Raw genomic sequence first — 13548 nt, 5'->3', positions numbered from 1 at the left:
GGGGACCAAAGCAGAATTCTTCCCAAAATATCTTCAACAATGATATTTGCAGATGACAACATATAAGTTTAAAATGAAACAATAATAAAGACATGAATCACGCAGAGTCGATCCGAATGATTTTCGGTCAACTAGCATTCGCAGTCCATTCACCAGCCCCGTCCGCAGCTCCGTACACTCACTCTCCCGAAACGACAGGCGTGCTTGACGTCAGCGCCAGCAAACAAGTGCAATCAACGGAGAGCGCTGTAACTTGCCTGAGATTGTGTAGTTGGATCCAAAATGAGCTCCAAATAAATTTATGGGAATAAATACGCAATTTTCTCTGGATGGTCATTTGAATTGCTATTCAATGCTGATAAAACGATTGTGAGGAAAGATTGTGGAATATGAGTTATGACGATGTTCGAGAATTAATCCTGATAATGACAATCCAGTTTTTTAGACGCAATTGAGCATGCGATCAAAATATTATTATTATTATTATTATTTGTTTTGGCGTCACCTGTGCCTGGGAGGCGAAAAGCGAACTGAATCACTGTGACCCGCAGGTCTCTCCTCCCGATATAACTGATTGGGGGATGCAGGTGGACCACTACACCGGGGTTTCCCCCTACTCTTTTACGAATAGTGCAATGGGTTCTTAACGTGCAAAGGTGGTGACTCTCCTCTACACGGGGCCTCCATTTAACGTCCTATCCGAGGGACGGAGTGTTTTCCATTGTAACATAGCCTGCATCTATGAAACATGGGAGAGACGTTTACACACAACGCACTGGCTTCAGTCATCCGCCCGGGGTGGACTCGAACCCACGATCTTTGGTTCGACGGGCAGACGCGTTACCGACTGAGCCAACACCGCTCTCGAAATAAATACGAATGTTTCGAATCGAGCCCTAAATTCATCTAAATTATTACGATTTAACAAGATTTTATGGTCATACTAAGAATATTGACGATGTCAGCAAAGTACGTTCTGTTCATATGGAAGAAATAATACTGGGATTATTTCTATTGTTATTCCATCTCTGGACGTCTCCTCCAAGCTCCGAGAAAATGAGCACAATGCGCATGCGTATTTGATGACGTATGACATATTTTCCCATTCATGAAATCAGAGCCCAAAGTGGCTTATGTCGAAAGGGTGGGTGCTGTCGCGTTAGGGTGCGTCAACGCGAACGCGAAGATTCGTCCAAAGTCCCCCCGGTTTGGCCGAAAGGGTGCGTTGGGAGCGCCACATCGCGTCGCGTTCACTGGAACGCATCCTTTCGTCCAAAGCCCCCCCCCCCCCCGGTTTGGACGAAAGGGTGTGTTTAATAATAATGAATAAATAAATACAAATATTTATAAGAAAGCTGAATATAATGTATTTTGTCAAACATTGCCAATTTGCACGTAAAAGAGTGGATTTTCAATCATTTAAAGCATTGACAATTTGAGGAAAAAAAAGAAAAGTTCAACTAAGAATAATAATAATAATGATAATAAAATCAGATACTCACCCTTGCAATAAGCCACTTGGCGCCAATTTTTTTACTCCAAATTCATTTCCATAAATTCACTCTTTGGGGTGAAAATTATTATTATTATCATTAATATAAGTATTATTATTATTGTTATTATTTTTATTATTATAAGTATTATCATTATTATTATCATTATACAAACAACACGCACATATTATTATTATTATTATACACACAACACGCACACATACACAACAGATACATTTCACAAAATATACTGAGGCAGGGTCTCAAGTGTAAAATATAGTAAGGTAGGGTCTGAAGAGTTAAACGTTGTAAATGCTGACCCGACATCAATTTTGGCCTTGCCCTTCCAGGACACATCTGCCGTAAGTTTTATAATTTGGGGGACACCAAATATCTCCAGGTATACGAATGTTTTCCTTTGTAATAAATACACACCTGCAAAGTATAAAATTGAAGGTAAGTTACTTTTTTTTATTTGAAAGAACCTTGAAATCAGTCATAATTTTTACATGTATCAATATTACACCATAAAACATTTCCACCGAAAATCCTCATGCATGCAGCATGCCATCATATTGTTTTTTTTTTTACCTTAAAAAGAATGTTTGTGCCATATGTTCCTATGCAAATTTTACATAAAATTCATTTATTCATTATTATTAAACACACCCTTTCGTCCAAACCGGGGGGGGGCTTTGGACGAAAGGGCGCGTTCCAGTGAACGCGACGCGACGTGGCGCTCCCAACGCACCCTTTCGGCCAAACCGGGGGGGCTTTGGACGAATCTTCGCGTTCGCGTTGACGCACCCTAACGCGACAGCACCCACCCTTTCGAAATAAGCCGCCCAAAGTTGGGCACAAACTAGCTTCAAATTGATGGGAAAAAATATCAAACGCAATTTTCTCTGTTTTGTCATGTAAAATGTTATTACATGTATATGGTGATATTACGAACTTGAACAGAGTTTTTGCATGTAGACAATGTTCGAGAATCAATCCTGACGTGATGATTATTTTTTTTAGACAAGTGCACTAGCTCGACTCAAAGTCAAGTCGATCGTCATGAGATGTCCGCCATTGAAAATTGAAACGAAATACAAACGTTTCACATCAAGCTCTAAATTCATATGATTATCATATGCAAATTATTGTTAAATATTACGATTTAATAATGTTCTATGGTCATGATTTTAATATTGTTCATGAAAGCAAGATTTATTTTACGTTGATCGCGTCAATTTCCGGCCATTTTCTGGGTTGATTAAAGAACAGTACTGCGCATGCACGATCGATGGCCATGACTTCCATTCATGAATTCATCGTGCATAAATTATCTCGGCACGAGCAGACGAGTAAGACTCGAACTATGATCGAAATAAACTTCAAATTAATGGTGAATAGCATCATAATTACTCATTCGGTTTCATTTTGGGGGCAATAGAAATCAAGTAAGTAGTAGTAAAGTTGGACATTACTGATATTTTGATGATTGATTGTGTAAACCAAACGAATCGGCCGGCCGACATATTTTTTTTTTTTTCGATGCACCGATTTTGCAAAATCTGCACCGGTGTTCGATGACATCGATCGAACACCGATTTTAAAATCGATTCGACTCAGGCTTAAATATAGACCCTCTTGAATGATTACATGCTAATTAACTACTCAATGTATTTATACCACAATAATTATGTTACCAAGTAGCAAAACAATTATTTAAATTTCCTCTCAAAACATTTTAGTTTTTCTATACAAAATACAATGATAGGTCAATTTATTCTCTGTAGTATTATTAAATATCTGAAAACGTATATTTTAACACTTTGTATTTATAACACACAGTCGATGAGAGACCACACAGGCGCACACACAATTCACTCCCCCTTTAAAGGAATTGATTCGTTTTTTGTTGAAATATATGTATAGTTTGATGACTAAACGTGAGAAATCTGTACCTGGTGTCCTTGGTGGTATCATTATCAGGGCGCAACGTAGACATCACCGCAGTCGCTTCTTCGGTCCCTTCATCACTCAAAGATTTCACTTGACGAGGTATGGCCTGGGTTTGTTTGTATCTGACTCTACCTTTACAGTATGTTGAAGTTTAGAGTTCATCAGCAATGTGATCTGAAACAAAGTTCATAGTTCATTTATTTCTTCCTTTCACAAAAACATCCATACATGGTAGTTACAAAACAAATGATAATAAAATACATGTAAGTGGCAATGTAAAAATAGATTGTCAGCGCTAAACATACATTGAGGTTGTTACATAAATCATATCACTTACATTACAGAGTAGGATTACCGGGACAAAAGTTACACAAAATTTCACATTTTGAAAGAAAGAGGAGACCTTAAAAAGCTAGGCTTGTCAAGACAAGGTCCCCAATAAGGATACGATAAGTGTATAGATATTTCACATACTTTGAATAAGACTACATGTACACATCTATAAAATCTACATAATGGAAAGAAAAGGAAAGGAGGAAATACAGAGAGAAATTAGCAAAAGAAGTGAGCTAACTGCAAAAATAAAAATAAAAACATGATTCCTCAATCCTCAGGTTACATATTGACGACCAATTGAACTGAACATATCACTTCACAGCCAGTCATAATTCTTTGACTCACTAAATACTGGTATTATTGAGTCAAAGTATTGTGACTGGTAGTGTAAATTAGTCTGCAGGCACAGACCCTGATTGGAACTTTGATCAACAAGTGTGCCTCCACGCAAAGACTAGCAGATACAAAACTTGCTGACAGACTTCAGTACACAAGGCATGAGTAGGCTGCACATTCAGACCCTGAACTCGAGTGAAGGGTTTGCCCAGCAGACTAGTGTGCACGTACTTGTAGAATGATCAGGGGCACAATACACGGTAGGAGAATTACAAAACTTGTTTGGTGATCCCTTGCATCTGGTTGAGAAAGAAAAGCTCCATCCCAATGCATTTTTTATTCAAAATTTCTTTTCCAAACTAATTTTTTTTTGCCACCTTTGCATGGCTTGGATATAGCTTTCATAAGGTATAGCAGTGTGTCTAAATTTTGCATTTGTACTTGCAGATAATTTACATATTAACAAATCATACACATCTTTAAAATCTGACATTATACATTTTAAAAATCTGACATCTGACATTATCACCATAAAAAGCAACATAAAATCACCCTATAATTTCTTTAAGGATGAGTTCAGTATTCATAAATATTTACAAAATATTGGCAAATTAGTCAGTTTGTACGTCCCCCCCCCCCCCTCCCCTAGCCAAAATCAGATCTTTGCAATAAGAATCAGGACATCATCTCTTTGCAAGCGGTAACAGCAGGTATCATATCTTTCATAGTGGTTTAATGTAAAAATCATTTCACTGAAGACCACCTCAATAATCTATGTTTGAAGGGTATGAAATATGGACACCCGAAATCAACATTACCACAGGGAAAAGTAATAATGCGACTGTTGCAACATAAATTGATACGCAGCCGTATTCCGTTGGCGATGCCGAGTGGTCCAAATCTCGGCGCTAATATTTTTGCACCAGCCAAGCAAATTTCCACACCCAATGTTGTAAACAAATGTAATAGTATTATAGCATGTCCCTCAATCTTATTTCAAGGTCAATACACCTACTGCTTTACCGAATATGCAAATATTGGGAACAGCGGCAGCTGTATTTCGATCTCGACGACATCGTCATCGTTTGAATCCTCACTCGGTCAATATCATCGCTGTGCTGTTCACAATAAATTATTTTGAAGAGCTGAGGCCTGTGAGGGTATATTGACTACTGTTTACTGACCTCGAAATGTGACTGAGAGACTTGCCATGACATTTGTGAATAATTTCTGGTGGGGAAAATCGGGAAATTCGCTCGAAGTAGGCCGGTGCAAAACTGCATTAGCAGCGCAATACTCATAGTCATAGCACCCAAATCTCTACCCTCCTCTCGCCTTCACTTCCCCCTTCGACACCGGGTGCGGCGACGCGACAGGCCAGGTTGGCGACGCAGCCCGATGTCGATGATCGCTCGCGTTCAATCTCGAATTTCTCATCACAACTCATCTCCCATCTTCTTTTTCTGAAACAAAAGAGACTTAAAGACTGTTGTCATCTTATACTTCATTAAAATACTTATTACATACCCGAAAGGAGGATAACATTCCCGTGTTTTCAAGTTCCGGTTCACTGCACTGGGTACGATACATGCGCTGATATTCATGTGAAAAAACGCCTACAAAATTGTGATATTTCAAGATAGATGGCGCTCTATTCGCATATTGATATTGATATTAATATTGATAACTCTGGGTATTCGTAAAGTTGACTGTCTCAATCAGTTGAGCCTTTTCACTTCGATCTTTATTAAATACCCACTTTCTTTTCTTCTTCTTCTTTTCTTCTTCTTCTACTTCTTCTTATTCTTCTTTTTCTTCTTCTTTTTCTTCTTCTTCTTTTTTAATTTCCTTTTTTCTTCTTCTTTTTTAATTTCCTTTTTTCTTCTTCTTCTTTTTTAATTTCCTTTTTCTTCTTCTTTTCTTCTTCTTCTACTTCTTCTTATTCTTCTTTTTCTTCTTCTTCTTTTTTAATTTCCTTTTTTCTTCTTCTTCTTTTTTAATTTCCTTTTTCTTCTTCTTCTTCTACTTCTTCTTCTCATTTATTCTTTTTCTTCTTCTTCTCTTCTTTTTCCCCTTCTTCTTCTTCTTCTAATCTTGGAAGAAGATGTTTTGGTAGGGTCCATGCTTGTATCAAGAAACAAAAATAATTAGTCACAGTCGTAACAAGGATAATGGGGGGGGGGGGCTCTTTGGTGTGTTGCGTTATTAATTATTGTCTACGTATTGATTAGCAGCACTAGGATACACGTCCTAAGTACAGTACAGCCCACCTTCCTTTGTGAAAGATTGTGTTCAGTGTGCTTGTCTAAACTACAGCGATACATTGGTCAAAAATGTGATCAAGTATGTGGTAATTGCTAATTCATTTAAGATAAATGTGATTTGGCGGATGCAAGTACGGTAAGTTGAGCTCAGTTAAATTGATAATTACTCAGTATTGGATTCTTAAGTGTTCGAGCGAATAGTGTTCTATAGTTTTCAAATTAAGGGGATGAAACATTGTAGGCCTATTCCACCCATACACAACTGAAAAATAATTGATTCGAAGTTTTCTGAGTTACGACGATCAGATTCAAAAGATATAATAGAATTTGTAGGGCTTACAATGTCGTACACAATAATTATTTTGTTTTCCGATGCATGCATTTTACTGGTTAAATAAAGCAAATATGGAATATGCACGTGCAATAATTTTTTTAATCAATATTGGGCAATATTATTGGCTGCATGTATTGATTTCTGATTTTAAATTCAAATGTCACGCATGACTATTACTCCAACCAGAGATTAAAAATATTCAATTGATAAAGAAAATTATCGATAACTCAAATTCGATTGATTTTCTAGTTTGATTATGTTTAATCCTATTAACAAGCCTATTATGGCCATAAACTTCGTGCATCTTCAGAAGAAAATGTAGGCCTAACTTTTCACACAGTTTGACAGGCCGCGATCGAATTTCAATGAACTAATATTTTTCATTCTAGTTGTTTCATATCGCAACTGACATTGAAATCGGGTTTAATTCAAGAACAAGCTTTTCCGCAACTGAGCACTTACTTTAAAAATTAAATGCTTATAATTATAATGACGCAATCGCTTTTGGTTGACAGCTGACTGACGTCATTGGTTGCTAGGCAACGGAATGTTGCAAACATGCAGTGCTTCCAAAATCCTAAACGGTTTTTTTTTCTTTTATGTCGTGCTACATCAACATGAACATGATAAACAATCTATATTTATATAAATAAATGGCAATAAAATTATTCAACAGACACCAAGAGTGAAGGAATGAGAGTATATGCGATACCAAATTGCAACTTCATATTCTTTAATAGTTTTTTTTTCTTAATTCATTTCTTCTGCATTAATTGGTCTAAGTAAAGTGTTGCCAAAAGTAAAACAGATAATGTGATGCAAATATCATACGTATAATGGTTATTGTGAAATAAGTTCAATGCCCATCAGACAATTAATCGCAAAGCGTATAACATCAAATAATTGGCAAATTTATTACAATTTATCAAACTCAAGGCAATCGCAAAAGGATTGTTATTAATAGCAACATGCTTATATTGCATGAAAAACCCCAATAAAACTCACATTCTTGAATATTAGTTGATAGACAATGAACGCCTATCTTAAGGGAGACAGAAAAGGGAGACAGAACGCGCGAACGAAAAAAATCGCTTTAAACAGCTTAACGCATAACATTGAATAATTGGCAAATTACTACAATTCATTTAAGTTAAACAATCGCAAAAGAAGAACTGTTATTAAAAGTAATATGCTTGACTGATTGCATGAAAACCCCCAGGATGACATGTTGGGTTGGGTTGGGTCACGTCCGGTCAGTGGACCCCCCCCCCTGCCTATCTGAGAACCTTTCGAGAACCATGAAAAATGATTATTAATGTTAATTGCCGTGCGTTATACACAAGAGAAGACTTTTTTGGCATTAATCACCATCGATTGGGAATGAAGGCTCCCCTTTTGTTTTGCTCGTTAATTTTTTGTTCTTATGAACAAAAATGCCCCTATATACCCTTTTTGCAAATTCCTGGATGGCAACCTATGTGTATAGGTATACGTAAATTACCCATATAGTTAAATGTCCCATATAGACTCGCACGGGAACCCAGTTAATCTAATAACCAAAACACGTAGCGGTGAGCAGATCGATAAAATACGTCTTAGAGAAGGCGGATTAACAGAAATCGATTAGCGACGTGAATAGAGATGAGGCGTACGGCATACGCCTTTTATTATGCTTCATACGAAAACCTTACAGTACCATATTTTCAACAAAATGCATGGTGAAACATTTTATCTTGCCAAGTCGAATTATTAAATTTAATTTGTTAACAAATTTCCGGCATTGCTCGATCTGTAATGTAAATCATAAGTCAGAAAAATTGAACCAGTGAGAATCGAACCTGCCATCTACTGCTTTCCGGGCAGCGACTCAACCACCAGGCTATTCTGGTTCACGGCTAAGTCACGATACCCTCGATCCTCTTCTTTCTGACTCGTTTATGCAAATGCCGTCCGCCATGGCGGCGGAAGCGGGGGGGGGTTAGTGGGTACAGGTCCGCCCCTAAATTTGAGGTGGGGGACGGCCCCCCCTAAATTTTAGTTGATGGCCTTTTTTTTTTTTGCTTGTCAATTTTTTTTTACATGTGTTCATCACAAAATTTCAGGTGGGCCCCCTTAAATTTTTTGACTTCCGCCGCCGATGGACAATGTACATGTATATTAAATTTATGTCGACATGGAGAGATACTTGTTCTTGTTAAGATGACTTATTAAAGCTATGTTGACATGGCGAGATACGTGTTCTTGCCAAGTCGACTTATTAAAGGTATGTCGACATGGCGAGTTTTATTTCTGCGATATGTATATATCGCCCTGACGTAAATATGTATAAGTCAACTTGGCAAGATTACACATTTTCACCATATCGACATCATATTAGCCTATCTATCAAGTCGACATGGCCTGAAATATTTCACCATCGATCTCGTCAAGTATGAGGCTTTTTTTTTTAAATTGTAGCTTTGCTATATATGTGATTTCTTCCTGAGCATGCGTGGAGGAGAGAGAGAGAGGGGATCGTATAAGCATTTCATTACGTCCGGACTGGTTCATATGATTCCAGAATATAAAAAAAAGAAAACACCTCAAATGTGCACAAGGAAGGCGTGATCTAACCATTAAAACATTTGCCGAGAACATTTGTTAAGGGTTAAGGGTACCACAATTGCGCATACATTCGTAATTCCGAAGCTTCGTAATTCCGAAGGTTCGGTTATTCCGAAGGTTCGTATTTCCGAAGGTTCGTAATTCCGAAGGTTCGTCAATCCGAAAACGAAATAAGGTTCGTAATTCCGAAGGTTCGTCAATCCGAAAACGAAATAAGGTTCGTAATTCCGAAGGTTCGTTAATCCGAAAACAAAATGAGGTTCGTAATTCCGAAGGTTCGTCAATCCGAAAACGAAATAAGGTTCGTTAATCCGAAAACGAAATAAGGTTCGTTAATCCGAAAACGAAATAAGGTTCGTTAATCCGAAAACGAAATAAGGTTCGTTAATCCGAAAACGAAATAAGGTTCGTTAATCCGAAAATTAAATAAGGTTCGTATTTCCGAAAATGAAAATTATTCAGTTTGGTAACAAAAACGGTGTTGTCATTACAAGATTACACGATATTCTGCAATGATAGTAATAACGATCGATGATACATGCGTGTGTTGTGGCCAAAAGCATGTATTTCATTAAGAATAGGCGCCCGGATCAAGCATATGCTAATTTCGATTTTATCTGAGCAATTGCTGCCTAAGCAAATGGTTTAAAGATGCAGGGATCAAGTGTGTTGGTCGCGTGCGAGTAACCAAAGATAATAGAATTTGTATTGGAGGGGATGTCATTTTTGATAACAGCTTCTGCTGGTAATAAAAATAAAAATAATACTAATAATGATCCTTGTGAGATGTTGAAAGCGCGAATCGCAAGCTCAAACTAGTAGACATTTCATGTAACAAGACGTGAACTTAAACATTCTGAGCATTTTTTGTAATCGTGAGAAAAATGTGTATCTTTCTAAAAAATTAACTCGAGGGCGAGCTGTAATTTGTTTATATACTGACCAGGTTGTTTTTACCGGAGTTTTTGCTCTGTGCTAAAGCATAATGGCGGAAATCAGACTAACCTTAGTTTTCAGTTTTTACCAGAGTTTTCTCAGGTAAAATGTTTTATGCAACAGGCTTCTAAGTAATCTTTTAAGGACTGCATTTAGTGACTCATGAATAGAGTATATATCTCACGAACTAAATAATGAGAGCGCGAACCGCAAGCTTAAAATTTGTGATATTCCACCTGAAAACTGGACATTTTTATACTTTTTTGTAACCAGGAATAGAATGAGTTCCTCAATAAACAATATTTGATACGAGCGAGAAACGTGAGCCAAAATTTTCCGATTTTCCAACCTGAAAACTGGACATTCTAAGCATTCTTGTAAAAAAATAATAATAGCTGGGAGAACAGTTTTCAGAACTGAAGTGGCTTCCCAGGGTAAATAATATCTATATCATAATTATCATTATTATCATTCTAGGCCTACATGAAATTTCCAAAAGTTTGAGCACGTGATTCGCTCGCAACATCTCACAAGGATGCCCTTTTAACAGTAATTGACCAAAAAGGCGAATTATACATCTTCAGATTTGATTTCTTTCCCCCAAACCACTTGCTCGCTACGCTCGCAAAAATGACACATAGATATGAATCAGTTATCACTTAAAATATTTTGCTCAATGCAATTACTACAAGACACACAACCTCTTTACACAGATGATAATCTCATGGTGAAAATATACGTTTGCCAAATTGCCCCTATTGGCCCCTTTTTGGGGGCTTTGCTCCCCCCCCCCAGGAAAATATGTTCCGCCGCCACTGGTTGAAACACGCATCGTCTTCATGGCTAACTGCAAAAATTTCTTAAAATGTCCCCTTTAGATCAGGTCAGAGCTTATATATTCAAAATGTCTGTTTGCGCTTCTTGCTCGCAGTTATTATCTAAATTTAGTTACATAGGCATCTCGATTTGAAGATCACAAACATATTGCCCATCATATTAAAAAAAAATATATAGCTCGCGCTCGCATTATTTAAAAAGGGTTTATCATGTTATTACATATTTACTTTATTTTATAAGTATAAAGCTAATTATTGACTGTGAGGACTACCCTTTCAAAGAAACAAACAAAAATCAACTTTAAGCTGCCGATCGAGGAAAATATGGCTGGAAAAAAATTGCCCCCCCCCCTATTTGACGATAGTTGGATCCGCCGGGAGGGAGGCAGGGGGCACTTCCCCCCAAAATGAAATAAAAAAACAGGGAAATTAATATTTTCCAAAATGGACAAGTTCCTTTTTCAAAAATAAATATGCCGTTTTTCGTGTTTTTCGAAATAAAATACTCTTTTTAAAGTATACAAGTTAAGTTTTCAGGCTGGAATATTGCAAATTTTCACTAAATGTTTTCTTTAACAGGTTCCTTTTCTGGTCAGTATGTTTAAGCTCGCGTTTTGCGCTCGTGTTAATTTTTTAGTTAGATGCACATCTGTTTAATGACAGCAGAAATCTGCTCGGATTTTTAAAAACTTATTTTCATTTTTTATTGAAAACCCTAAAGTTTTAGCTTGTGATTCACGCTCGCAACACCTCACAATAATGCCATTTTAAGAATAATTGACCCCCAAAAAGTTTTACAACTTCACCTTTGAATTTGTTTTACCAAGCCGCTCGCTCATTATACTCTCTCCCGAAAAATAAAGCCTAAATATACGTTTTGCCTTAATAAGAAATCACTTCAAAAAAAGGTTTTTCTCTACTTAATCACTATCAAACACACAATGACTTCAAGCAGATGATAATCTTAAGGTGAAAATGTCAATTTTGACGTATGAGTTTCATTTTTTTGGCTTTACCCACCAAACGAAAATTCGTTCGGCCGCCCTTGCCTTCCCATCCTCATAACAATTATTGAACGGCAACAGTGTCCCCCGCCCCCTCCTCCTTGCCTCTGCCTCTGCTTTCCCGGTTTTCATTTTTCGGATTAACGAACCTTATTTTGTTTTCGGATTAACGAACCTTATTTCGTTTTCGGATTAACGAACCTTATTTCGTTTTCGGATTAACGAACCTTCGGATTAACGAACCTTATTTTGTTTTCGGATTAACGAACCTTATTTCGTTTTCGGATTAACGAACCTTCGAAAAAACGAACCTTATTTCGTTTTCGGATTAACGAACCTTCGGAACAACGAACCTTATTTCGTTTTCGGATTAACGAACCTTCGGAACAACGAACCTTATTTCGTTTTCGGATTAACGAACCTTCGGATCAACGAACCTTATTACGTTTTCGGATTATCGAACCTTCGGAATAACGAACCGTCGGAATTACGCCACAAATGTTCGGATTAACGAACCCTTTTTCGTTTTCGGATTAACGAACATCGAGGTATAGGCAATTTACGTGTTTCGGAATTACGAACCTTCGGAATAAAGAACCTTCGGAATTACGAAGCTTCGGAATTACGAAGTGTAACCCCACAATTGCCCCTGACTCGGCAGCATAAGTGAATTAAGGACACCAATTATTCCACCCTAATGCATTTAAGCCCCAAATAAATAATTCATCAGCCAAACTAACCATGCAGTCCATGCATAGGCGGATCCATGATTTCCCAAAGTGGAGGGGGGGGTACATTTTCCCAGAGGAAAAAATTCGAAAAAAAGTTTTTTCACAAAATATTAAGGATATTTCGTCCATGAAACAGTTTGACAAGCAAAAAGAAAAAAGAAAAAGGTTTTTAATAAAAAAAAAGGGACATCTCTTTCACAAAAAGTCAGACAAGCAAAAAACAGGTCTTCACTTTTTCACTTTCAAAGGAAGGGGGGGGGGGCATATATCTGTTTTAACGGCATTTTTACATTACAAATTTTAATTGTACCTTTTCAAGGGGGGGATGGCATGGGCCGGCTTTAGCCCCCCCCCTTGATCCGCCAGTGAGTGGATGGATGTGGACCCGTGCTTGTGTGAAGGAATGTATCTTGGCATGTAAGTACACCTGACGATACAATAAATTATTTAACATTTAAAGATATTTGTAGTCAAATTAAAGATTGCATAAACAGAGTGGGAGTTCAAATTTGCATTGCAAAACTATACAAAGTGCTGGGCAATTATTGTCCAATTTAGCAAATTTATTACTCAATAATTATTGATCCGCCAGTGAGTCGATATAGATGTGGACCTCGTGCTTGTGTGAAGGAATGTATCTTGGCATGTAAGTACACCTAACGATACAATAAATTATTTAACATTTAAAGATATTTGTAGTCAAATTAAAGATTGCATAAAC

At 37.2% G+C, this 13548-nt stretch overlaps 1 protein-coding gene across 3 annotated transcripts in view; it reads right to left on the bottom strand.

Moving 5' to 3' along the window:
* LOC121429586 (run domain Beclin-1-interacting and cysteine-rich domain-containing protein-like) overlaps positions 1–5733 on the bottom strand; it is a 45331-nt gene extending 39598 nt beyond the window's left edge. For all 3 annotated transcript variants that reach the window (XM_041626690.1, XM_041626691.1, XM_041626692.1), the window contains exons 1-2: positions 5646–5733; positions 3449–3620 (exon numbers count right to left, since the gene is read on the bottom strand). In XM_041626690.1, the coding sequence (XP_041482624.1) occupies positions 3449–3492 (44 nt within the window). In that variant the 5' untranslated portion in view covers positions 3493–3620; positions 5646–5733. The remainder of the gene's footprint in view (positions 1–3448; positions 3621–5645) is intronic.
* Between the last annotated feature and the right edge of the window lie 7815 nt (positions 5734–13548).

Source organism: Lytechinus variegatus, chromosome 16 (genome assembly GCF_018143015.1).
Source record: "Lytechinus variegatus isolate NC3 chromosome 16, Lvar_3.0, whole genome shotgun sequence".
NCBI classification, from domain to species: domain Eukaryota; kingdom Metazoa; phylum Echinodermata; class Echinoidea; order Temnopleuroida; family Toxopneustidae; genus Lytechinus; species Lytechinus variegatus.
Note: the sequence above shows the minus strand (reverse complement) of the source record. Positions and strands in the feature narration are given on the sequence as shown.